The sequence below is a fragment of the Cetorhinus maximus genome, chromosome 20, assembly GCF_964194155.1.
Source record: "Cetorhinus maximus chromosome 20, sCetMax3.hap1.1, whole genome shotgun sequence".
Classification (NCBI taxonomy): Eukaryota; Metazoa; Chordata; class Chondrichthyes; order Lamniformes; family Cetorhinidae; genus Cetorhinus; species Cetorhinus maximus.
Window position 1 is genome coordinate 36,827,014 of NC_135898.1, and position 26,501 is coordinate 36,853,514.

Here is a 26,501-nt window from a genome sequence, read left to right on the forward strand (position 1 = left end):
GGACTGGGGAATGAAGCTGAGGTGGTGGTGGACCTAAACATAGTACAGTTTGAGTTTGTTAGGGACAAAGAAATCGACAAGTTGCAAAAAAATGTTTTGGATTGGGGGAGAGTGGATTTTAGTAAAATAAGGCAGAATCTGGCCAACATAGACTGGGAACAGCTACTTGTGGGGAAATCTACAGAGGAACAGTGGGGGGTGTTCAAAAAGGAAATGGGGAGGGTGCAGGCTCAACATGTTCCCTCTAGGGTGATAGGAAGGAGTAACAAGCCCAGAGAACCATGGATGACCAGAGATATTCAGGTTATGATGAGAAGGAAAACAGAGGCTTTTAGCAGGTACAAGGGAAGCAAATCAGCAGAGGCATTAGTGGAGTACAGAAAGTGCAGGGTGGAGCTTAAGAAAGCAATTAGGAGAGCAAAGAGGGGATATGAGAAAGCTCCGGCTGGTAAAAGTAGGGAAACTCCCAAGATATTCTATAAGTATATCAATGGGAAGAGGATAACCAGGGAAAGAGTAGGGCCCATTAGGGACCAAGGGGGCAATCTATGAGTGGAGCCAGAGGACATTGGTAGAGTGTTGAATGAATACTTCACATCCGTCTTCACCCAAGAGAATAAGGATGAAGGTATGGAACTCGGGGAGAGAGACTGCGAGGTTCTGAAGCAAATTGATATAGGGAGTGACAAGGTATTGGAGGTGTTGGCAGGCTTAAAAGTGGACAAATCTCCAGGTCCGGATTATTTGTGTCCCAGACTGCTGAGGGAGGCAAGAGAGGAGATCATAGGGGCTCTGACCCGTTTTTTAATTCCTCTCTGGCCACGGGGGAGGTGCCAGAGGACTGGAGAATAGCTAACGTGGTTCCGCTATTTAAGAAGGGTTGAAGAGATAAACCAGGGAACTACAGACCAGTGAGTCTCACGTCAATGGTAGGGAAACTATTGGAGAAAGTTCTGAAGGAGAGTATCTATCTCTACTTGGAGAGGCAAGGTTTGATCAGGGATAGTCAGCATGGCTTTGTCAGAGGGAGGTCATGCCTAACAAATTTGATTGAATTTTCTGAGGAGGTGAACAGGTGTGTAGATGAGGGTAGTGCAGTTGATGTAGTTTATATGGATTTCAGCAAAGCCTTTGACAAGGTCCCACATGGGAGACTTATAAAGAAGGCAAATGCACATGGGATACAGGGTAATTTGATAAGGTGGATTCAAAATTGGCTTAGTTGTAGGAGACAGAGGGTGATGACAGAAGGATGTTTTAGTGATTGGAAGCCAGTGTCCAGTAGCGTACCACAGGGATCTGTGCTCGGTCCCCTATTATTTGTCATTTATATAAACAACACAGATGACTATGTGGGGGGTAGGATTAGTAAGTTTGCGGATGACACAAAGATTGGTCGGGTGGTTAACAGTGAGGTTGAGTGTCTTGGGCTACAGGAAGATATAGACGGGATGGTCAAATGGGCAGATAAGTGGCAGATGGAATTTAACCCTGAAAAGTGTGAGGTGATACACTTTGGAAGGAGTAATTTGACAAGGAAGTATTCAATGAATGGCATGGCACTAGGAAGTTTTGAGGAACAAAGGGACCTTGGCGTGTGTGTCCAAAGATCTCTAAAGGCAGAGGGGCACATTAGTGGGGTGGTGAAAAAGGCACATGGGACACTTGCCTTTATCAATCGAGGCATAGATTACAGAAGTAGGGAGGTCATGTTGGAGTTGTATAGAACCTTAGTGAGGCCACAGCTGGAGTACTATGTGCAGTTCTGGTCCCTACATTATAGGAAGGATGTGATTGCACTGGAGGGGGTGCAGAGGAGATTCAACAGGATGTTGCCTGAGATGAAACATTTAAGTTATGAAGAGAGGTTGGGTAGACTTGGGTTGTTTTCGTTGGAGCAGAGAAAACTGAGAGGCGACCTGATCGAGGTGTACAAGATTATGAGGGGCATGGATAGGGAGTAGCTGTTCCCCTTAGTTGAAGGGTCAGTCACAAGGGGGCATAAGTTCAAGGTGAGGGGCAGGAGGTTTAGGGGGAATGTGAGGAAAAACTTTTTTACCCAGAGGGTGGTGACGGTCTGGAATGCACTTCCTGGAGGGTGGTGGAGGCAGGTTGCCTCACATCCTTTAAAAAGTACCTGAATGAGCACTTGGCATCTCATAACGTTCAAGGCTATGGGCCAAGTGCTGGTAAATGGTATCAGGTAGGTAGGTCAGGTGTTTCTCACATGTCGGTGCTGACTTGATGGTCCGAAGGGCCTCTTCTGCTCTGTGATTCTGTGAAACTGTTTCCACTGGGGAAATCCAGAACAAGAGGGTACAATAAAATTAGAACTAGGCCTTTCAGAAGTGATGCCAGGAACTACTACTTCATACAAAACAGAATGTAAATCTGAAACCTGCTATTCCTCCCTATCCCCCGACAGTCCCAACAAAAAAGCTGTTGAGGTTGGGGATCAATTGAACATTTGAAAACTAAGATTGATAGGTTTGTGTTGGTAAGGGTATTAGCAGTTATAGATTCAAGGCAGGTAAATGGAGTAAAGATAGACATCAGCCATGCTCTCATTGAATGGCGGGGCAGGTTCGAGAGGCTGAATGGCCTCTTCCTGTTCCTAGGTTCCAAGGAAGTTGAGTGAGGAGGTTTGAGCAGCCTGGCATTCAATCCAGCCCAGTACAGAATGTGAAGATCATCGGAGGAAGAGAAAAAAGGAGTGTTGGGGAGGTGGGCAATGGGGGGCGAAGAGCTACCCAGTTCCTGGCAAACCAGATTCACAGAGAACTGGAAGAAGACACATCCAAGTGTCCAATGTAAAACCTGCAGGCGGATGCAGTGAATGTTGTTGTACCTGCTTTCCAGGGTGTGGTTTCCTGGCATGGCAAAGCGGGTATGAGAATTGGGAACAGAGGCCGCAAGAGAACTGACAGGGCATCACAAATTGACCCTTTGTGCATTGGGCAATTGGAGGCCATTCTCGATAAGCGAGGCCCTAAACTAGGAGTCCTCGTCTGTCCGACAGCCAAGGCTGCAATGAAGACAAATAGCGTTATTCTGCTTCCTGTAACACCCACACTTGTACAAATAAGTTGAAAGCTCATTTGAAGTCTGTGGGTTATTGCTAATTATTCTATGTGAGAATTCACTTTGCTTCAGGAAATTGGAGTAGTGAGCAAGGAATTGTCAGCAATGTTTTGACTGAAGCTTTTTTTTTGTTGTATGCATGGTTGCTGATATCTGCTCTGTAGATTTGAAAGAAGCTTCTGAATCCTGAGCAGACTGAAGCTGTAAAATAATAATGCACTTGCCCAATGTAAGGTGTGTTGGATGTTGCTGCATTTCTGGATTTCTGGTAATGAGGGTTCTGTTACATGTACATGTCGTACTGATTAAAAGTTGATTATTCTCCTCAGAATGATATCACTCCACTGCACGTAGCCTCAAAGAGAGGGAATGCCAATATGGTTAAGTTGCTTTTGGACCGAGGATCCCAAATTGAAGCCAAGACCAGGGTAAGTCTGCAGCTCCATATTGCAGTCTCCACATACCAATCCTGACTGAAAGCCAAGAATGTGCATTTTAAAAGCTTAACAGAGGCAAATAAGCTGTGACTATGCTCAGAATTAATTTCTTCCACCTTGGCGATTCTCTTTTAAAAATTGCCACCTAGGTTTTTTCCACACTGATAGTTAGACTCAACGATTGATCACTGATCTATGCTGGCAGTGGGTTCTCTGGTTAGACTCAGTGACTGATCACTGATCTTTGCCGGTGGTGGGTTCTCTGGTTAGACTCAGTGACTGATCACTGATCTTTGCTGGTGGTGGGTTCTCTGGCTAGGTCCAGTGACTGATCACTGATCTTTGCTGGTGGTGGGTTCTCTGGTTAGGCTCAGTGATTGATCACTGATCTTTGCCGGTGGTGGGGTCTCTGGCTAGGTCCAGTGACTGATCACTGATCTTTGCCGGTGGTGGGGTCTCTGGCTAGGTCCAGTGACTGATCACTGATCTTTGCCGGCAGTGGGGTCTCTGGTTAGACCCAGTGACTGATCACTCATCTTTGCCGGTGGTGGGGTCTCTGGCTAGATCCAGTGACTGATCACTGATCTTTGCTGGTGGTGGGGTCTCTGGTTAGATCCAGTGACTGATCAGTGATCTTTGCCGGCAGTGGGGTCTCTGGTTAGACTCAGCGATTGATCACTGATCTTTGCCGGTGGTGGGGTCTCTGGCTAGGTCCAGTGACTGATCACTGATCTTTGCCGGTGGTGGGGTCTCTGGCTAGGTCCAGTGACTGATCACTGATCTGTGCCGGTGGTGGGGTCTCTAGCTAGATCCAGTGACTGATCACTGATCTGTGCCGGCGGTGGGTCATGGTTGCTCTAGTCTGTCATCTAGTCAAGAAATCTACCTTAAGGAGTATTTGTGATTAAAAAGTCTGGCCTCAACAATTATTCTTTGAACTGGTAAGGTTATTGGAAGATTCAATGAGTGGTTTGAGAGTTCATATTAAGCCAATGACCTTTCCTTTCCTGGACCACTTTCCTCTTTTTAATTTGCTAGTTTCACATTGATGTGGGCCTATTGGAAAGTCAGTAGGAAAGGAGCAAACATTTCCTTTGTTTTTAGACCCAGAGAGAAGTTTGGCCAGTACCTGAAGGCATAGGTATCCTTTATCTTCTGGAGTGCAGCTGGCAGTGGGAGAACCTGTGCTCCTACCAATAACAACTTCCATTTATATGGGGCCTTTAATGTTGTAAAACATCTCAAAGTGCTTCACAAACAGAATTTGATTGAGCCACATAAAAAGATATTCAGACAGGTAAACAACACCATGGGCAATGAGGTAGATTTTGAAAAACATCTTAAGGGAAGGTCGAGACAGAGAGGCTGAAGGAGAGAATTCTGGAGCTTAGATCGAGAATTCCCTTGGTGCACCCCTCTGCACATCAGGTCACGCAGACAGGCCATTCAGAAGGTTATGACTTTTTGCTATCGAGATTGGCAGGTCAGTGCAGTACTGAGGGAATGCTGCACTGCTGGAGGTAGCATCTTTCCAATTAGATGTTTAAACAAGGTCCCGTCTGCCATCTCAGTTGGATATAAAAATCTTATGACACTCTTCGAGGAAGATCAGGGGAGTTCTTCCTGATGTTCTGGCCAATATTTATCTCTCAAACAGCAAAAGCAGGTTAACTGTTCATTTATCCTATTTTGTGGGAGCTTGCTGTGCGCAAGTTAGTTTCCTTTTTCTATTTTACAGAAGTGATAGCACGTTGTGAGTATTTATTTGGCTGTGAGGTACTTTGGGGATGTTCGGAGGTTGTGAAACACACTTTATAAATTCACATTATTTTTTCTCCCTTGCTTATATAACCAGTTCTATAACAAGAACTAATCCTTTAAAACCAAAGCAGTTTTGCATCGAGGACATTTGAAAAACAAAACTTGAGTTTTATTCACAGTAGGATAGACTCCATGTTTAAATAATGCTACTTGCAACATTCAGGAATGCTGGACGTAACGTTTAACAGTCACTGACGGGCTAATGTGTTCCCCTGAAGTTAGTGCATTGGGAAGTGCGGGAACTCGGGAGGGTTGCTGGTGCTGTGTCCAGTCATTGTCCTGTTCTCAGGGCGGGATTTTCTGACCCTGCCCACCGCCGGGATCGTCCTGTCCTGCCAAAAGTTAGCGGACTTCTGGCTGGGTCCCGCTGCTGCGATGGGGCCGGAAAATCCTGGTCAGTGTCCGTAGGGAAGAAAAACAAATGGAAGGATAAAACAGAGGGAGGGAAGAAAGAAGAAATATAGCGAGGGAAAAAACAAATAAATCTCAAAGTGCTTCCTTTACAGCCAGTGAAGTGCTCTCCTTGTAATCAGCAGGTTTTCATATGGAGTACTGGTATAAAACTTGACAATAGTGCTTCAATTCTTTCCCCAGGATGGTCTCACCCCTCTCCACTGTGCAGCGAGGAGCGGGCACGAACAGGTGGTGGAAATGTTACTCGATCGAGGAGCTCCAATTCTTTCCAAAACAAAAGTATGTCATTTGACAAAGGATTTGAAACAAATTGCCAGGCTCTATTAGCTTCAAATCACATATTGAAACACTTATTTTAATCCATGTAATGCAGTGTGAAGATTGTTACCTTATCTGGAATAGAATACATTAAAAACATGCTGGATGTAGTTAAGACTTCCTCTGGGCTGCATGGTCCCTGTATATAGTGCTATAGAAGATATACTCTGACCAGAAGGAATCTTTGATGTTATTCTGACCATGAAGCTTTCCATTGCCAACTCTGTTAGCTTCTCAATTATCGGCCAAAAGCCTATGGCAGTGTTACTGAGATTAGCGTGGGAAGTCCAGTAGCCTCCTTATTGGCAGGCAGAATGGAACGTCCATGGAATAGCCCAAGAAACAGTGCCATAAATATCCTATAATCCTTATAATATTGCAGATTCAAGGCAAGTAAGTAAGAGAGTAAGAATTTAATTTAATAGGCGTGTTTCCCTCGGAGTCCCTCCTCCCACTTTGCTGCAATTTAACTTCCTGTTCAAAAATTGATTATGCACCTTTTAGATTTGTGCCAGCTCTTATTTTTAGTTGTAGCTTGCCGTTTCGCCATGCCTGGTGTTTGAGGGTATGCCCCTCTATTGTTTGAAATGGAGATGGTTAATATGGTACCTCTCATGCTGTGTGATTGGCTGACACTTGTCAATTAGAGTTACCTAGTCAATCGATCCAGTGTCATCAACCAACCAACAGCTGATGCTAAGAGGGACACGATGATTGGCCTCAGTGTCCTCGAGTTAGTGAGAGGAAATGTCACTGAAATCCTACCTTCTTTTAATATTAAGACACTGGGTGTGTGCGTGGAGGCGCATGTCTGTGTGGGTGCACACACACTAAGCATGTATGTCACGATATTAGTAAGGACCTGGTCAAACTCTGGGGAAGAAATTTTAACCCACACCGTTTGGTGAGAATGGCATGGGTTTGGGTCAAGCGTCTGTTTCAGACCCTGCCCAATTTGTCTCCTCAGCGGAGTAAAATCTGGTGTGCTGTCCAAAATGGTCTCCTCCAAACCCGCCTGTTCCCTCTGCTCTGGGTGGTTTAGGGCAAAGGGACCCACTCAGTGGGTCAATGAGCTGCCAGCATTCACTGTCAATGCTCGTACGTGAACTTGAGGGAAGTAACAGTGGACATACTGTCCCTGTCAAAGCAACTCCCAGCGGGAAGGCAACACCTCCAAGATGGCAGGAGAGAGAACGGGCAGAGAAAGTAAGCAGGAAAACAAGATAATGAGAGAATTGCCTCTTTATCCTGCTTGGTACAGTTGATTCTTTTTTGCGTGGATTCCATCCCCTCCTCAGTTTTAATTGCTTCTGTCTCGTTGTGACTCTTGGGTGCCCTGTGAAGTGAGGATGTGTGTCTCCTGCATACTGATGTTTGTGCTGTGTAAAACTCAGTGTGGGGCCAAGGGATCACATTTCCTTTCAGTGTCAGGGAAAATGTCATGTCAACTTCGCTGTTAATCCACATCTGGATTTAGTCACTGCCTTTTACTTCTTTGTAAAGGTTTTAATTTACACGGTCAACTTTAGATTCAAATTACCTGATCATTCTGTAGTGTTGCATTACTTTCAGTGCTTGATTTGAATTATTGGATAATTTACATTTTTCACGTTGTAAATGACATTCAATTATCAGGACCAGACAAATGTTGTACGTTCTTCTTAATGAGAGTTGCTGTTTGAGCATGTGATACCTGAGACTTTGATAGAGAGGTGAGAATGTGGAACGCACACGGAGCCGTTGAGGCTAATAGCACTGATGCATTTAAGATTAATACCTGAAGGAGAAAGGAGTGGAAGATTTTGCTGGCAGGGTTAAAAGAAGAGGGGTGAGAGGTGGCTTGTGTGGAACCTAAATACTGACATACTTATTGAGCGGAATAGCGTGTAAATCCTGTTTAATGAGCCAAGTAGTGAGTGAATGTCTCTGTTTGTACTCCATCAGAATGGTTTGTCCCCTCTGCACATGGCAACGCAAGGCGATCACCTGAACTCTGTGAAGCTGCTCCTCCACCATGATGTGCCAGTCGATGATGTGACCAACGACTATCTGACAGCACTGCATGTCGCTGCTCACTGCGGTCATTACAAGGTGGCCAAGGTACTCCTAGAGAAGAAAGCCAACCCAAACGCCAAAGCATTGGTGAGTACCTGAGTATGCCTGACTCCAGAATTGATCCGTCTCCTGTTATTGCAGAGTTTTTTCAGCACAAAAGGAAGTCATTCAGCCCACACTGCCTGTGCTGGCTCTTTAAAACAGCTATCCAATTAGTCCCACTACCCCTTGCTCTTTCTCCATTGCCCTGCAATTTTTTTCTTTTCATGTATTTATCAAATTCTCTTGAAAGTTACTATCAAATCTTCTTCCATCATCCATTCAAACAGAACATGAAACCCGAGGGTCCATCTGCTGACCCAGTGGAAAAAACAGAATTCACAGAGCAGGGGAAATGTCCTGGCCAATGTTTCCCCCTTAATCGAAATCAGTGGTATATAGCTTGGGGGTATCCCTCTGCGAGCATGGGGCAAGCCAACGAGATAGTCTCCATGAGCTACCACAGCCAATATGGGGATTGAACCCACGTCATGGACATCATTCTTCACCACGCTCTAGCCATCTAGCCAATTGAGCTAACCGATTCTCATTAGCTTGTTTAATTCATTGGTAATTGTGGAGTCTTGGTGTGCACAAATTGGTTTACGTACAAACAGTGATTACACATCAAAAGCTCCCCCATCAACCTAATGCTCACTGACCTTCACCGAGACATTGCTCATCTGGAGCCAATGTTAAAATTCTCATCTTTGTTTTTCAAACCCCTCCATAACCTCACCCCTGCTTACCTCTATAATCTTCTCCAGCCCCACACCCTCCAAGGTATTTGTGCATCTCCAATTCTGGCCTCTTGAACATCCCTGATTTTAATCGTTCCTCCATCGGTGGCTGTGCTTTCAGCTGTTTAGGCCCTAAGCTCTGGAATTCCCTCCCTAATCTCCCAGCCTCCCTACCTCTCCCGCCTCCTTTAGGACACTCCTTAAAACCTACCTCTTTGACCAAGTTTTTGGTTTGATCAGTCCTAATGTCTCTTCACGTAGCTCAGTGTCAAATTTGATTATGTTTTGGGAAGCGTTACAATGTTAAAGGTGCTATACAAATGCTAGTTGTTGTTCTAATTAAGTCGCTGCAAAGCACTTGGAGATGTTCTCAGGGTTTAAGAGGTGCCAAATAAATGCAATTGCTCCCTTATTGAGAGGATCTTGCATTTGGTTTCTGTTTGCCTTATGTCTTTAAACAGAAGTTCATTTCAGGACGTTTCTACAAAGTATAAGAAAGCGTTGCTAGGGAAACCACTTCGCACTCACTCCTGCTGCAGTGTGGTAAATGCATTTGTTGGGTGCACCGAGGACAACTAGTGGGAGTTAATGTGCATTACACTAACTTCTGACCAAGAGAAACAGCTGTTAACGACTAGCTGAAGAATCTTTACAAATCTATCATCTTTTGTCTAAGGGTATTTGGGTGCAGAGTCAGAATTTTAATACAGTTGTGTTAAATACAGGTGGATGGAGAGGGCAGGGGAGACTGGTCAGTGTTTTAAATCTTTTGCAGCCTCAGCATCTTTAGTTACTTTACTGAAACACAAGCCATGAACTAGATTTTAAAATTATTCTAACATGGAGACCTTTCTTTACTTCAGAATGGGGCAAGAAAAGGGACAGAGCCTGCAATTGGTCATTAAACAGACCAATTGCAACAACACCAGTAATGAGCAGCAACAAGACCTTCCCATCAATAAACAACAACAACAGCTTGCATTAATATACCAAAACAATATATCAAAATTTGTTTTGGATTTACAGACTGACGGCCAAATGGCTCCACATTTGAACCCTACCAATATGAACATTTTATAAAGACCAACACAGTGTTAGTGATGACCTCTTTTAAGCAAGCTTCAGTGGACGGAGCTCTGTACATAACAATGAGGTCTCTGTTTTCACCATGTCAATACTCAGATTTCTAAACAAATAAAAGGAAGGGCGGGTTCAGCCTGCGAAGCAGGAAGGGAGACAAGTAGGTAAATGATACCTTGAGGAATAGAGAAAGAACCAATACTATCACAATGCAAGAGGGGCAAGTGTGCTAGTAGGAGAGATTGAGTGCTTGGGATCAGACGACGAGAGATGAAAAAGATTTTTGTAGGTATGTATCAAAAGGATCAGAAATACCACCCAGGTTCTTAAGCCATTAACGACCTATGATTATAATTTCTCTGAGTTCCGTTTGCATCCTTGATTTTCTTTGCTCCATAATGGGGGCTGTTCTTTCACCTACCAAGGCTGTAATCTCTAAACCTCTCTGCCTCTCACTTCTCCTTTAGGCTGCTCCTTAAGCTTTTGGTAATGTGTCCTAATATGTCCTTATGTGACTCATTGACAAATTTTGTCTGATTGCACAGTGCCTTTGGAAGTTTTACTGTGTCCGAATTGTTATATAAATGCAAGTTGCTGTTGTAATGCTGTGGAATGTAGGCCATTAGCACCACTGTAACTCTCTTGATCCCTCTTGGTATTCCTATTTCCTTTGCTACACTAAGGTACAGCCCAAACGAGAGTTAGGGGAAAAAAAGCTTCTGATAAAAGAGGAAAAGGCTTTTTGTCTTGAAATGAACAGTTGAAAAGAATTGAATCATGAATAAATCTTGAATTTGTGTTGCAGAATGGTTTCACCCCACTTCATATCGCATGCAAGAAAAACAGGATTAAAGTAATGGATCTGTTGTTGAAGTATGGGGCGTCGATTCAGGCAGTTACTGAGGTAACAGCGAAATGTGTGTGTGTGTGTGAGAGTGGATATTAATGTGTGTGATTTTTATTGACGTATTTGCTGGTTTGTATTTTTGTGTATTTACGTCTCTATCTGTGCACGTGTGTGTGTACGCATATGTTCACACGTATTTGTGTGTTTGTTCTTGTGTCTGTTTCTGCCATTGAGTTTCGTTATACGTTTATATTGACGTGCTTATGTATGTATACTTGTGTCTGTGTTTGTATGGATGTACACGTGTGTGTGAGCAAATGTGCATTTTTGTGTGTATCAGTGTTTGTGCATGTGTATTTTTTGTATGCCTGCACATCTGTGATTGTGTTTGTATGTATATTTGTGACTGTGGGAGAGCACACAAGTGGTGCTTGTGCAAGTATATTGATGTATGTTTCTGTGTGTATTGGTATCTGTTTCTGTCTGTGCATTGGGGGGTGTGTAGATATTGGTGTGGTGTGTATTGGGCTGTGTGTTTGTATATCTGTATTGTGTGGGTATGTAACTAACAGGAAACAGAGGGTGGCCGTAAATGGGTCTTTTTCTGGTTGGTAGGATGTGATGAGTGGTGTGCCACAGGGATCAGTGCTGGGGCCTCAACTTTTTACAATTTATATAAATAACTTGGATGAAGGGACAGATGGTATGATTGCTAAATCTGCTGATGACACAAAGATAGGTAGGAAAGTAAGTTGTGAGAGGACGTAAGGAGGCTACAAAGGCATAGAGATAGGTTAAGAGAGTGAGCAAAGACCAGGCAAGTGGAGTATACCGTGGGCAAATGTGAAATTGCCCATTTTGGCAGGAAGAATAAGAAAAAAGCATATTATGCACATGGTGAGAGATTGCAGAGCTCTGAGATTGAGGGATCTGGGTATCCTGGTGCATGAATCACAAAAGGTTAGTATGCAGGTATAGCAAGTAATTAGGAAAGCTAATAGAATATTATTTATTGTGAGGGGAATTGAATATAAAAGTATAGATATTATGCTTCAGTGTACAGGGCACTGGTGAGACTGTATTTGGGGTACTGTGTACAATATTGGTCTCCTTATTTAAGCAAAGATGTAAATGCATTAGAAGCAGTTCAGAGAAGGTTTACTGGGCTAATACCACAAATGGGCGGGTTATCTAATGAGGAAAGGCTGGACAAGTTAGGCTTGTATCCACTGGAGTTTAGAAGAGTAAGAGGTCTTCAGGGCGGATGTGAAGAGGATGTTTTCTTTTGTAGGAGAATCTAGATCTAGGGGTCCCAGTTTAAAAATAAGGGGTCGCTCGTTTAAGACAGAGGTGAGGAGAAATTTTTTCTGAGAGTCGTGAGTCTTTGGAACTCTCTTCCTCAAAAGGCAGTGGTAGCAGAGTCTTTGAATATTTTTAAGGCAGAGCTAGATAGATTCTTGATCAACAAGGGAATGAAAGGTTATCGGGATAGGCAGGAAGTTACAATCAGAACAGCCATGTACTTATCAAATGGCGGAGCAGGCTTGAAGGGCTGAGTGGCCTACTCCTGCTACTAGTTCATATGCTTGTATGTATGTATGTATGTTTAGCAAGGTGCTGTAAAATCTTGTTGGGCAGTATATTCTGTGTGACCCACCTTATTATTCTTTGCAGTCGGGCCTAACACCTATTCATGTTGCTGCATTCATGGGACATGCAAATATTGTGACACAATTAATGCAACGTGGAGCATCACCAAATACAACAAACGTGGTATGGAAACACTTTGTCCCTTTCTAAAGCCAAGGAAGTAACAGCAAACTACTTTGCATATATAAATATACAGTCAGAGGCAAAGCTTTGTCTACTATTGCTGGAGCTAAGTGGGTGAATGTTTGATCATGTTATACAAACCCAGATAACTACAAAAACAATGTGGCTGACGTACAACCCCTTCCTGTTTTGTCTGGGCCTGTTGTAGGCTTATCGATAGAGATTGATTGCAATGATTAGTTAACAGCTCCATTAGCATAGTATCATGTGACTACCAGAATGATAGAAGGGGAACGAGATGGACTTCTTTCCATCTAGTAGTTCCTATATTCTGAAAACATTCCAAACAAAAATAATGTTCCCAAATTGAGCGAGGAATATGATCAGTCCGTAAATACTTCAGTACTTAATGTATCACAGACAGTAACTCTAAACTGTTACAAAGCAGACAACTGTTTCTTTTCTAATTTGAAGATCACTCAGCCACATAAAAAGGACTGGACTGTTTTCTGAAGGAACAATTTAGTGATAGATTTTCCAAGACTTTACCCATCAGTTGAGAATGAGAGTCGGAGTTAGGCTGATTGTGTGATCAACGCAGTGAGCTTCTTTGCTGGTTGTGGTACCCCTATGTTTCAATGTTGGAAATATCGCGCACGGATGCTAAACATTCAGAAAATCTCAGAATGAAGGGAAAGAAAAGTTCAATCAGTGAAATCAGAATTATTTCCTAAGTCACAATTTTCTACCGAAGAAAATTCGTTTTGCATGATGCAAGGAAAAAGAAGTGAAATTCCCCTATCTCCCCCAGACTCCCACCTGCCCTGTATCCATAGCACTTGACCTCTTAGAGTGCTTCATTGAACTGTGTCACCAAGCAACCATCTGATTACTCTTGGGAATTGTTTTTAATATCCATTGCATCTTGAAGATAAAGTATTTTAATGTAGAAAGGGTTCTCTTTGAAGTTCCCTAATTTACAGTGCTATAATTCTGCTCCACATAAACTGCTGGTTATGGTCAGATTGAATCATTGGATTTGCAAGGATTGGAATGTTACTGAGGTGCCATTAGCAAGAATACTAGTGAGGCACTGATCAAGTTGAGCTCTGTTGTTTATTCTTTGTGTGAAATACAGATTCAGAGAAACTAAAATGACAAAAACATCCTGGAGAAAAACATAAGGGGAACTTTTTCAATGCCTCAAAATCTCACTTGACAGAATTGAGGATCAGAAAATGGGCATGGATGATAGTGTGCAGCCCCTGAATTTTGAGCCCTTGAATTTAATCTCTGCACTCTTCTCCGCTGTGTATTATGGTCGAGCAAGACTCCCTGCGAGGAGCAGCGTCACTCAAAATTTACCCTGTGGTGGTCTGATTATGTTGTGGGACAACAAACTTAAAACCAAGTCAACCACTTGAGCTACTGATGTGTGAAGTGATTAACCGAGGCCCTGTCTGCCTTGTCAGGTGACCGAGGAGATCCCACCACATATTCAAAGTGTGAGTGGGTGCTCTGTCTGGTGTCATGGCTCATATTTATTCCTGTACGAACACCTAAAAGAGAAGATCTGGTCATTTATCTTAATGCGGCTTGTGGGAGTTTGCTGTGTGCAATTTGGTTGCAGTGGCGACACTTCAGAAATAGTTTCATTGGTTGTCAAATGCTTTGGGAAATCCTGAGGTCAGGAAAAATGCTATATAAATTCAAGTTTGTTTTTCTTAAGAAGATGAACAGCACTGGCCAGGCATTGTGTTGGCTAACCAGCATTTTTAAACAAGGAATCTGTGATGAGGACCCCAGTATCAAATCACTTGGGACTCTTGGCACATCTCTTCAGAATGAATCTGTGTGATGGTACCCAAGTGTGTTGCTCAACACTGTCAATTTCTACATCCTGATCCATTGACAGTTTGTTATTTGATCATTTGCAAGTGACAAAATGCTGAGCCCTTCAGAATCTCATCTTGTATCCACACAGACTGCTGTGGAACTGCTATTTGAGGTAACAATCCGGGTGTAGGTTGATTCATTGGGAAATAACATGTGAGCACCTTGAAGAGCTTGTCTCTCACTGCCTGCAGTCTAATCACAATCCAAGAAAAGCCAGCGTCATAAACTTCAACATTGAAGTCATAAGTAGCCCCCCTGAGGTGCTGCTATAGCACCTTTAGGTCCTCAGTGTTAGCTGAAGTACTGACAGGAGGACAGCAAACTCTTTAGTATTGGTGAGAAGTGTGAGCCTCATTGAACACAATCCAGTGCTGTCCGGTTTAAAAGCAGGTATGAGGTGTCAAACCTGCTTCTGCAGTTTAACCGCAGGACTCTATGTTCTCTACCACAATAACCAAATTGAATGGTTTAATTAACAGTGATCGTGTTCCTCACCATTGAGCTCACAACACCTACACAGAGTAGGACTAAATGGATCTTTTTCGGGGTGGCAGGCAGTGACTAGTGGGATACTGCAGGGTTCAGTGCTTGGGCCCCAGCTATTCACAATGTATATCAATGATCTGGATAAGGGGACCAAATGTAATAATTCCAAACAAAAACAGAAAAGGCTGGAAAAACTCAGCAGGTCTAACAGCATCTGTGGAGAGCAAAACGGAGTTAACGTTTCAAGTCCATATGACTCACTCTGAAGAAGAGTCATATGGACTCAAAATATTAACACTGTTTTTCTCTCCACAGATGCTGTTAGACCTGCTGAGTTTTCTTCCAGCATTTTCTGTTGCTTCAGATTTCCAGCATCCGCAGTATTTTGCTTTTATTTTAATAATAATTCCAAGTTTACTGACAACACAAAACTTGGTGGGAATGTGAGAGATGAGGAGGATGTTAAGAGGCTTCAAGGTGATTTATACAGGTTGAGTGAGTGGGCAAGAACATGACAGATGCAGTATAACATGGATAAGTGTGAAGTTATCCACTTTGGTAGGAAAAACAGATTGGCAGCTTATTATTTAAATGGTGATTGATTGGGAAAGGTTGATGTACAAAGAGACCTGGGTGTCCTTGTACACCAATCACTGAAAGCAAGCATGCAGATGCAGAAAGCAGTTAAGTAGGGAAATGGTATGTTGGCCTTCATTGCAAGAGGACTTGAGTACAGGAGCAAGGATGTCTCACTGCAGCTATACAGGGCCTTGGTGAGACCAAGTTTCGTAGTTTTGGTCTCCTTACCTAAGGAAGGATACACTTGTAATAGGGGGAGTGCAGTGAAGGTTCACCAGACTGATTCCTGGGATGGCAGGATTGTTGTATGAGGAGAGATTGGGTCGACTTATATTCACTGGAGTTTAGAAGAACAAGATGGGATCTCATTGAAACATACAAAATTCTGATAGGGCTAGACAGACTGGATGCAGGAATGATGTTTCCCCTGGCTGGGGGGTCTGGAACAAGGGGTCACAGTCTCTGGCCTACCCCGTATCCTTTTAGGGCTGAGATGTGGAGAAACCTCTTCACTCAGAGAGTGGTGAACCTGTGGAATTCTCTACCACAGAGGACTGTGGAGGCCAAGTCACTGAATATGTTTAAGAAGGAAATAGATTTCTAGACTCCAAAGGTGTCAAGGTGTATGGGGAGAGAGCGGGAGTATGGCACTGAGGTAGAGGATCAGCCATGGTTATATTGAATGGCAGGGCAGGCTTGAAGGGCTGAATGACCTACTCCTGCCCCTAGTTTCTATGTTTCTATGCTTTCCCCCCACCCAAACCACCACCTAGTGCTGCTGGGCAGTTCCTGTTATAAGCAACTTGCTTCCCTGAATGTTACCTCACAAATTTGGCACCTCCATATTAATCAGAATCTCCCTCAATGCTCACAGTGAGAGATCCTCTGAATTGGAGATGTTTCCATACTGCTGTTAGTTTGTACAAGTGATGGAAATCACAGATCACTTTCAACAGAAGCGCTAAGTTGTTTGGACTTATAAACAATAGGGTTACAGAAAAAAAGCCACAGGAATTTGAAGCCTAATAGACCATTAATGAACTGAATCGATATGATGAACCCAAGGAGAGAATGGTTGGGTTTTCTGTTTAATTCATTGTTGGGACATGGGTGTCGTTGGTGAGTCCAGCATTTATTGCCTGTTCATAGTTGTCTTGAGAAGGTGGTGGTGGGCTGCCTTCTTGAACCACTGCAGTCTGTGTAGTGAAGGTGCTCCCACAGTGCTGTCAATTGGTTCGATACAATTGACTGGCTTGCAAGACCAGCTTGCAAGAGCAATTAGGAGTCAAGCACATTGGCATGGCATTGGAGTCACGTAACTCAGAAAGGATAAAATCAGGGGCATAGCTGTGAAGGGATTCGAAGAGAAGGATGATAATTTTTAAATGAAGGCATGGCTGAACCAGGAACACACCCTGAGAAAACAGATTTGAGCAAACTGAAAACTTTTGCAAGGAAAAACATGAGCACCGTGTATACATGTGTTTTGCCAAAGCCAGACAGTTATCAGGCGGGTAGTGGGGAATGCATCAGGGTCTTGCTCAATCAGCATGCAGGTTGGAGAATTAGGTGGGGAAGCCAGGAGCACTCCAACAGCCAAACATTGACCTTCACCCTATCCATACCCCGCTGAGCAAGAGTTTGAGTTGGGGAGTGGTGCCTCACAAACATATAGAGTAAATGAGTGGCATTACGTTTGTTTTGATTTATAACCCATGTCCTGCACTTTCTATGTTTCAGAGAGGGGAAACAGCACTACATATGGCTGCCAGGGCAGGGCAAGCAGATGTGGTCCGTCATCTAGTTCAAAATGGAGCTCAGGTGGAGGCCAAAGCTAAGGTAAGCAAACAAATAAAATTGAGCGCTGAAACATCCCACTTCAGAGAGAAATGAGTTTGCCTTTTGGTCTAAGCGAAATGATCCATGTTTCAGGGAGGGCAGGAAAGGCCCAGGAGAGTTTGATGTAATGTCTGCAATGTGAGATGTCAAGTCTGGCCATGATATTAGTTTCTGCAGCTTGTGTTATTGCAGTGCCAAAATGACATGATGTCACATTTATTGGCACCTAGTGCCAATGCAGTCGAAATCCTATTCAAAAGGGACAGTGTCCCTTTAGATGTACCCGCTCTGAATGAATGTGGAGGCTGATTCAACAGGTCTGAGAACACAGCTGCCCCTGAAATACTATTTCACTAGTGAACAATCCTAATTACACTTTCTTGCCTTTTGACAATAACAGGTTAACAAATGTAACTCCAGTTTACAAAAAAATGAGTAAACTACAGACAGGGCCTGCCAATTATAGATCGGTTAATCTAATGTCCCTAGTAGGGGAAGAAAATAAGATGAGACGCCGTAAAGAAACTTCTAAAGAGCATGAGTATCGTTGGGAGCCGTCAGCAACAGACCACACCATACAAACCTACTGCAATACTTTGAGGGGATAACTGTATTAGTGTGGGGAGGTGATCCAGGAGATGTGGTTTACTCAGATCTTTCAAAAGGCTTCTGACAAAGCTCCTCGTGTGAGGTTGATGGGGAAGGTTAAGGCTGAGGCTAATGCAAAGAATGGCAAACTGCTGAGTTGAACTTGGAAATGACCTAGCAACAAAAGACAGGGGCTGCTTGTCAATGGGATGGTGTAACCAGGCACCTTTCATAGGTCAATGATGGTACGGAACAGGGAGTCTCTGCTGATGACACAAAGCTGAGGGAATTCAGCAGATGGAAAGGAAGTTGATTATCTTAAGAAAGATGGATCAACTATGTAAATAGGCTGATAAATCTCAGTGATGCATCGAGATATAGATGGCAGGAAACATGTATTTAGTAATTTTGATAGGCTGGTGGGACTCTGAGCAAAGCACAATGCTACTCGGATATATCAAGTGCCTCCCATTAGAAGGGCCACATTGAAATTACTGGGTAGTAATTGGAAAGGTTCCTATTTTACAATAGGCCAGCAGAAATGTAGGCCAGGAATGCCCAGCCCCACTGGAGCGCATGTATCTGTCTCTTCTTAAAGGAATTATCCACACTTCAAAATGCACTGACTGAAATAACACATTAAATTTAAATGGTGAGAATAGGGTAAGTAAGTTCCACACAATGCCCACCGGTCAGAGGTGCTATCCAGTAGACTGGTTATTGCTGCTGAAGGGCAGTGCGAACAAACATAATAGTTGGAAATGTGGCTAGACAGTGAGAGGAAGGCCAGCTAGAGGTTTTAACAACAGATTTGGTCATCACAAGGTCCTCCAATCTGCCTGACCCCACTAACTGGGGTTAGTGAGACAGTGTCTGCCAAAGGTTGAGAGGAGAAAGGTTTTTTCAAGTGTTCGCTGATCATAGTTTGAAAGTATCTAATCTTCAGGATGCTGTTAATAATTGGGAAAATGGAATATTGGGTTGTATCTGAGGGACAGCGGATTACAACTCAGAACAATTTATCCTGTCAGAATTGGCTGTTATCGGCTGTTATTGGCTGTATTTATGCATCATTTGAAATTTGGATGATTGAGTTTCCTGAGCCTCAGGAAACCTGGCAACTACAAGAGAGTGAGGACTATTGGATCCAAGAGGTAAATGTCTTTCCACCAACCTGCTGGATCCAGCAGATCTGCCTCGCAAACACCCTGTGATTGGACACCTACTCGACCTTTCACATTTCCTCTGGACTTCCCTTGCTCACCGAGGTCTCCGACCTCTTCCCTCTCTCCACCAGGTCTCCAATCTCCCTCCACCCCTGCCCCTGCTGAGGAGGCATCTGTCCTCCACATCAGGAAGCTCCCAATCGCCACCCCTGGTGCCCCGACCTCTGACGTCCCCCCTCCCCAAAAGCCCCTGGCCTCCCTCATGAGGCCTCTGATCTTCATACCTAACTCTCCACATAAGGACTCTAACCTTCCCCCATTAACCAAAAATTCTGATTCCCCCTCAAACCTCTCCTCCAACCCTCACCTCCAAGGCTTCTGACCAAACCTTTCCCATCCCTCCAAGCGGCCTTGAGCCTCCTCCCCCCCAACCCCCGGCCTTGATTTTTTTCCCTCCTGCTGAGGCCTTTGGCCATCTCCTTGTTCACCTCCCAAGGACTTGAACCTGCCCCCAACTGAGGCCTCCCACATCTTGCCCTGCCCCAAACATCCAATTTTCCCCTTCAGACGTCCAACCTGGTCCCGAAGTCTACAATTTCTTCCTACCGGTGGGCCTCTGTCGCTCCCCGGGATCATAACCTCTACTTTCATGGTCCTGCGGCCCCTTTAGTGTTCCCACTCAACTGATGGCCAAACCTGTCATTCAGGCTGATCTCCAGGGGTCGAACCTGTCAGTAACACACGCACGCATACTCAACACCATGCAGGGAAGCCAGACTTCAGGGTTTCCCCACACACTACTTCACCGCCACCCATCTGGCCAGAACTCAGAAGAGGAGGAGGAGGATCATGCAAGGCCTATATGGGACTAGACCATGAAGAAAGTTTCAAGGGACTTAATGATTTTCATTGCGAGGATGAAGTGAGGCTGAGTGAATGCATGATCCAGCTTAAGAAAGGCTCAGTCAAGAATATTTATGTAAACTGGACAATGAGCATTGGGCCAGAAAACACAACTCATGGTCCTCAAAGACAACTTAAAGATTTAGAAAAGCTTTTCCCAAGTAGGATATGCAGAACAGACTCCCAGAGAAGAGAGTTGACACTGGGTCAGATGGTACCTCTAATATCTGCTGAGAAGGGAGAGAGTCATACAGCAGAGAAGGAGGCCATTCAGTGCATCAGGCCTTTGCCAGCTCTATGAAGGAGTGATCTAATTAGGCCATTCCCCAGCAGCTTTTTTCTTTTCAAAAATGTATTTAATTTTCAGATATCAGCAAATCTGCTTGACTACTTTTTCCCCTGGGGAGGTAGAGGGAACCTTACTGTTTATTGAGGTAGTTGATCAGTTGGTGGTGGGGGAGGGAAGTTCATGATAGAATAACCATCCGTAATCCTGGATGGAGCAAACTTGACTGATGTTTCAATTCCAGATTTCCTTGTGTTTCTTTCATTTTTTTGCTGTGATGTGTCTCTGAAAATGCATTCCACTGTTCCTCACACGGCAGCAGAAGGCTAGGATACTAAAATCCTCCTTTTAGCCTAGAGAAACCCAAAGTCACTGGAGTTATAAAATGCATCTTGTGCACAAACTTCAGAGAAGACATGACTGAGTGGACCAACCTACTTGTGAAACCTTCGTGTTGTGTATAAAGATGGAGGCTAAAAGTGTTCTGGGAAGCTTGTTCACATTCCTGTTCTTTGGTGCAAAATAAAACTTCTCTTCAGTCATGGAATCTTCATCGTGGAACCTTCATGTGCTCAAACTGTTTGATAGATAATTAAACCTTAGGTTTTCTGTGGGTTTCACATACAAAAGGAATGTCAAATGGAGCAGCAAAGCAGCTGTAAGAGGTGCTGGGAACCGCGGTTTGAATGCCGGCATCAGTGGGGATGCAGCCAGGACGAAACCCGCTCAATGGAATCTGACCATCCTCAAGTCAGTACCTCAGGTGCCAGGCCTCAAGGTCTGTGTGTCTAGGGTGTTAATCTCCAATAGCTGTTTGGCAATTAAGGCCGAGGCCAAGACTGGCTTCTTCAAACAGAGTTTTATTTCGGTGCATAAAACTTTACAGAGAGAACTTGTCTCACCTGTTTTCCCTTTTATACATCCAAAGGGTACTTAGGTTGTTAACTGATAATTAGCAATTGAACTCCTTGTGATTTAACTGTTTCCTTCCCCATTGGGTTCCACTCTTCTTAAGAGGAAGGTAACCCTTAAGTATATATAACCACAAAAAAAACCAAACATGGATCTTCTCTTCCATAACACAAACACCAATATATATTTTTCCATTCAATAAATCCACCTTATTCCCCCTCTTAAAAAACACATGTATAGAAATGTCCACACGAAAAGGATATTTCTTTTTGTCTTCTCAAAGGAAAAAACGTCCCTCTGAGGAGCTCCAGTAACTTTTTGGAGCTCACTCCTCTTTTCACAAAGCAGTCAGATAATTGATAGCTGCTATCAACGCATTTGATCTCGGCAGTCTCCTTATTTTAGAGCATCTACTTTAAGCTTGCAATGTCAAGTCGCAATCTGTTTTTGTTAACACACTTCGTAGAGTAAACATTTTCCCAAAGCGACTTATTGTCTAAGACATTTGATAGGTACCAGTCCTGAATACTCTCTTCCATTTAAAATTTCTGCCAGCATCTTTGATATAAAGAATGCCATATCTACCACCTCAACAAGGGTGAGTCTCCACTGCCAACATACATTTTTACAACTCTTCATATCTTTTTAGATTCCCATGCTAAAGGGCAACATTTACCTCCCGCCTCCTCGCATATATTATAAATCCTCCTGCACTCGAAAATCCATCACATAGATTTGCATATGGTGCATCACTAAATACAATCAGTTTCATTTTTCGAAGATCATCCGAAGATGGGAATTTCAAAACACACTCCTCCATTTTTAATTTTGTCAATGTTTTGTTTTCCCGAATGATTTCTTCAACCTTGGGATCGTTAATTTTAGTGCTCCGATCCAAAACGTCAGAACTGATGTCCAGTCTTGTTTGTTTGCCTAGGCAATTGAGTTGCCCAATTAAACTCCTGAGTTCCTCTTTTTCAATTTCAGAAGCCTCTGTATCTTTCCCACAACTAATTGCAATGGGATTGACATTCTCGAAGTAGGATTGCTGATGTAAAATGACACGTGATCCGCTCTGCCTGATTTCCAATCCAATGTAATTAAATGCACCGGAAGCCTGACTCCCAATTTTAAACTCCGTTCTGAGCCCATTAATGACAACTGTTTCAAATTCACGACGACCTCCCCACAAAAAATCGTTGATATGCATCATAAAGGTGCCTGCAAGTTTCCCTCCATGGTGCCAATAAAACATTGCCAGGTCTGCTTCCAACTGAAGACAGCCCAACTTTAACAAAACTGACTTCACTGAGAAATACCAAACTCTGGAGGCGTCATTTAAACCGTATACACATTTATTTAGCTTCCAGAGTGTCCCTTCTGTGTTTGGCACCTCTTTTGGTGAACTGAGAAAAACCTCCCTTTGAAGTTGGTGTCCCTGCAAAAAGGCAGCTTTAATATCAATGGGCTTACATTCACAAGCATTTATAGCTAAGATCTTCAGCATAACTTTTCCTGCTATACGTGAATCTACTCTTATATCCTGGTCACCCAATTTTTCTTCAAACCCTTGTGCCACTAGCCTGGCTTTAGCTTTATAAGTCCCATCAGGAAGCACCTTTTCCATGCATACCCATCTATGGATAGAGCAGGTTGTCCCCAAATGACACCTCTATGTATACCCCAAATTCTTTCCAACTATGTAGTTCTTGCTGTTTGGCTTCTTTTATTAACTTATCGTCTAATTTGTTTGAAGCTACTAAGACTTTTCGATCACATGGGCTTCTACTCCTTGTAGCGTTACCAGTCTGTGCCATATCCCTTGACCTTATTAAGCTATGCCCTCTAACCTGCCCTCTATCATGCTCTGTACGGTTTGATCTCCCTCTCCCATTTATATTTGTTCTTTCAACAGTTTGCGATCTCTTCCTAGAGGCATGTTCACTCCCAGACCCACTGTCTGAACTGACACTACGTTTCCATGCCTTCCATTTTTGTACTTCATGTTCCCAATCCGTAGGCCTAAACTCCTATTCTTTATCTCATACATTTAACCAGTTTTTATATTTTCCAGTGGCCTTCCCTGCTTTTCCTCCGATCGTTGCTTCCCGCCACTGACTGGCCCCTTCTGGCAAGTATGTAACTTTAGTGCCAGCTTTTGGCAGTTGTCCTCTGGGACAAATCGCCTCATCTTGTTTGTCCAAATTACTGTGTCCATCTTCAGATACCCTGTCAACTTCAGCTACCTGGTCCTCACAATCATGCAACATATGGGTATGAGAAGCACATGGTTCCTCATCACTTCCTATAATTCTTTCTGGACACGCAAATTTGTGATCCGCGCCAACTAACTTCGATGATTGTACCCGAATAGTCGAATTCACATGCTGTAATAATGGCTGTTTTACCACCTTTACCTGTAACTTTTCCCGGGTCTTTCCACTCGATAAGTCCTCTTTTATAGTATACCATGTCTCCCTGATTGAAAATGGATTCCAATGACCGTACGTTGTATCTTAAGGCTTGCTGAATTGTTTCTGAAACCTCGGCTTTAAGGAATGCTCTTCTGCCCGCATGTAACGCATTTAAATGCTCAGAAAAAGTAGAGATAATCGTAGTTCCCTCCCTAGCTGGGGGATGGTCACTCAGGACTGAAGGAATTTTTGTATTTCGACCAAAAACCGACTGATATGGACTATATCTGCAGTGAATTTGTGACATGAACAGCCTTTGCTAGGGCAGATGTTAATTTACAGCTTGGTCTATCTGCTGAAATCTTTACGAAGCATCTCTATCACCGCGTGATTGCTTTCACACACGCCGTTACTAAAAGGGCTTTCTGCTGCTGTGTTCATAATTATTTTATTCATGTTTTCACACATATCCCGAAACTCGTTGTTGGCAAATTCCCCCCATATCAGTGAGGAATTTCGCTGGTGGTCCCAATCCGGTCCCTATCCACTTTTCCATAACCTGATCCACGATTATTTTCTTTTCTTTACTGTATATGGTTGTCATCTGTCTAAACCTTGTTGCCAAATCTACAGAATGTAAAATTAAAATGTTCTTTCCTTTATCCCATACTTTTAAATCCATCGCCACAACTTCATTGAAATCCCTCGCTAAAGGTAGACTCACTGTCGGCCATGATGGTGTCCTTCTGTATTTCTTACATATATCATATCTATCACTTATCTCCTCAACAAGTTTAGTGTACTCTCCATCCCTTGTTCCTGCATCCCTTAGAAATGTTTTTGATCTTTGGGAAGAGGGGTGGGCAAACCGCTGATGCAATTTTAACACAATTAGCTTTTTGTCCTGTAAATTCCTATCCCCTGATTCTAATAGCACTTAATTTTTTTAGTCGAAAAATTATGTTTCATTAAAGGAATACAGTAGTGCCCAGGTTGTGTAAATTGTAAATCCACAGGTTTTCCAGTCTTTTACTTACAAGCAGTAACCATCCTCTGCTAGCACTGTTAAGCTCCAGTAGCTGTTTGGCAATAAAGACCAAGACTGGCTTCTTCAAACAGAGTTTTATTTTCTTGTTGCTGTGGTGCATAAAACTCTACAGAGAGAAGTTTCCTCACCTGTTTTCCCTTTTTTACATCCAAATGGGTACTTAAGTTGTTAACTGATAATTAGCAATTGAACTCCTTGTGATTTAACTGTTTCCTTCCGCGACATAAGGGTGGGAGGCCGTCATGTGCCACTGAATGTATTTTTTATTACTTGCAATATCCCTGTGTTGAAAGGACTGAGCTGGAAAAAGGACAGCAATTAGTGTGAACTGACAGCCTGTTTTATATTCTGCACAATGTCCTTTTGGTTTGAAGTGAATGGTGAAGAGAATCCAGCAGAATGTAAAATGCAGTTTCGCTATCCCCTGTTGTGTGCTACCCAAAAGTCAAATTTCTATCCTTCTATCTCCACGGACAAATACCGCATCCTATTTCTGTTCTCCATCTGCTATTATTTCATCATGTAATTCAGATCGCACAAAGCTTGCCTTGGCCCAACCACTGTTTTGTCTGGCGATCATCTCCTTGCAGTTGAACAGATTTTAAGTTGCCTCTCTGACTTTCTTTACCACACGCAGGATGACCAAACTCCGCTGCATATTGCATCGCGCCTGGGAAAGGCTGACATTGTGCAGCAGTTGCTGCAGCATGGGGCTTCTCCGGATGCAGCTACCACCTCTGGCTACACACCACTGCACATCTCAGCCCGGGAAGGTCACGAAGATGTGGCCTCAGTTCTACTGGAACAGGGGGCTTCACTTTCTGTGAACACCAAGGTATGGCAGCTGAATGCTTGGGGAGTTTCCACTTAGAGCACATTCGGGAAATTGTACCCAAAATGCTTTGAAATTGCGCTGGTTAGGTTACGCTTTAGGTTTCTGCTAAAATTCAATCGCATAATCACAAACGTAAAGTTCTCCATGAACCAGCTGGACAAGTGAGCATAACTGTTTTATTTTTTAATCTTAATGCTTGTATTCCTTGATGTATTTAAGATTGGTTATCTGGTACAGTTTTATTAATACAGCTGAGAATAGGTTTATCGCCAAAAAATAAGCATTTTTGATACATTTTGATCAGTACTCCACCTATGAGTTACTTGACTTAAAACCACTTCTGTACAGGGAATATCATTTTTAAAAATATTACTGTGGGATCCTGAAATAGGCTTGCGGGGGCTGTGTGCATGTGTGGCCAATTTAATTAAACTGAAGACAATCAGACTGCAGTGTTTAAGTCATCAAAGGAATTAGTTGTAAAAGCAGGCTTTCTTAAATGGAGATGGGCAAGCTAAGATGAGATCCCTGTAAACACAATATGAATAGGAATTTGCATTAGAACATAAGTGAGGAGTGAAGTGTTCGCTGTTCAAATTTCAAAGAGACATGATCAGAAATTTTACAACAGGCAAAATTGTAAATAATTAAGGCAAAGTTACTTCGTTTATTTTTCCCGAAAGTGCTGGCCATAATGATGACATGAAAAATTTTTATATTCCGGGAAAGTTAACTTCCAAAGAAAGGTTAAAACAATGGGTTTTAAATATCAAAAGGAAGATAATATATTTAAGGAAAAATTGAAAGCTGTATGGGGAGCGGCCATGTGAGATATTGAAAGGTGGGCTATGCGAAGACAGACTTGTAAAAAGCAGCCTCTAGCTATCCTAGAGAAATGCTTGCTTGTTCCAGAAAGCAAGGTTTTGTTAAAAGCCTTGGAATTC

General features: G+C 43.1%; 1 protein-coding gene across 8 annotated transcripts in view; it reads left to right on the forward strand.

Moving 5' to 3' along the window:
- The window catches only part of ank3b (ankyrin 3b), an 813,000-nt gene that overhangs the window by 641,520 nt on the left and 144,979 nt on the right, over positions 1 to 26,501 (forward strand). For 7 of the 8 annotated variants that reach the window (XM_078565894.1, XM_078565900.1, XM_078565892.1 and 4 more), the window contains 7 exons: positions 3,411 to 3,509; positions 5,934 to 6,032; positions 8,016 to 8,213; positions 10,791 to 10,889; positions 12,507 to 12,605; positions 17,307 to 17,405; positions 25,360 to 25,557. In XM_078565894.1, coding sequence (XP_078422020.1) covers positions 3,411 to 3,509; positions 5,934 to 6,032; positions 8,016 to 8,213; positions 10,791 to 10,889; positions 12,507 to 12,605; positions 17,307 to 17,405; positions 25,360 to 25,557 — 891 coding nt within the window. Of the gene's footprint in view, positions 1 to 3,410; positions 3,510 to 5,933; positions 6,033 to 8,015; positions 8,214 to 10,650; positions 10,669 to 10,790; positions 10,890 to 12,506; positions 12,606 to 17,306; positions 17,406 to 25,359; positions 25,558 to 26,501 lie in introns of those variants that run through there. The other variant, XM_078565898.1, reaches the window with a different exon arrangement.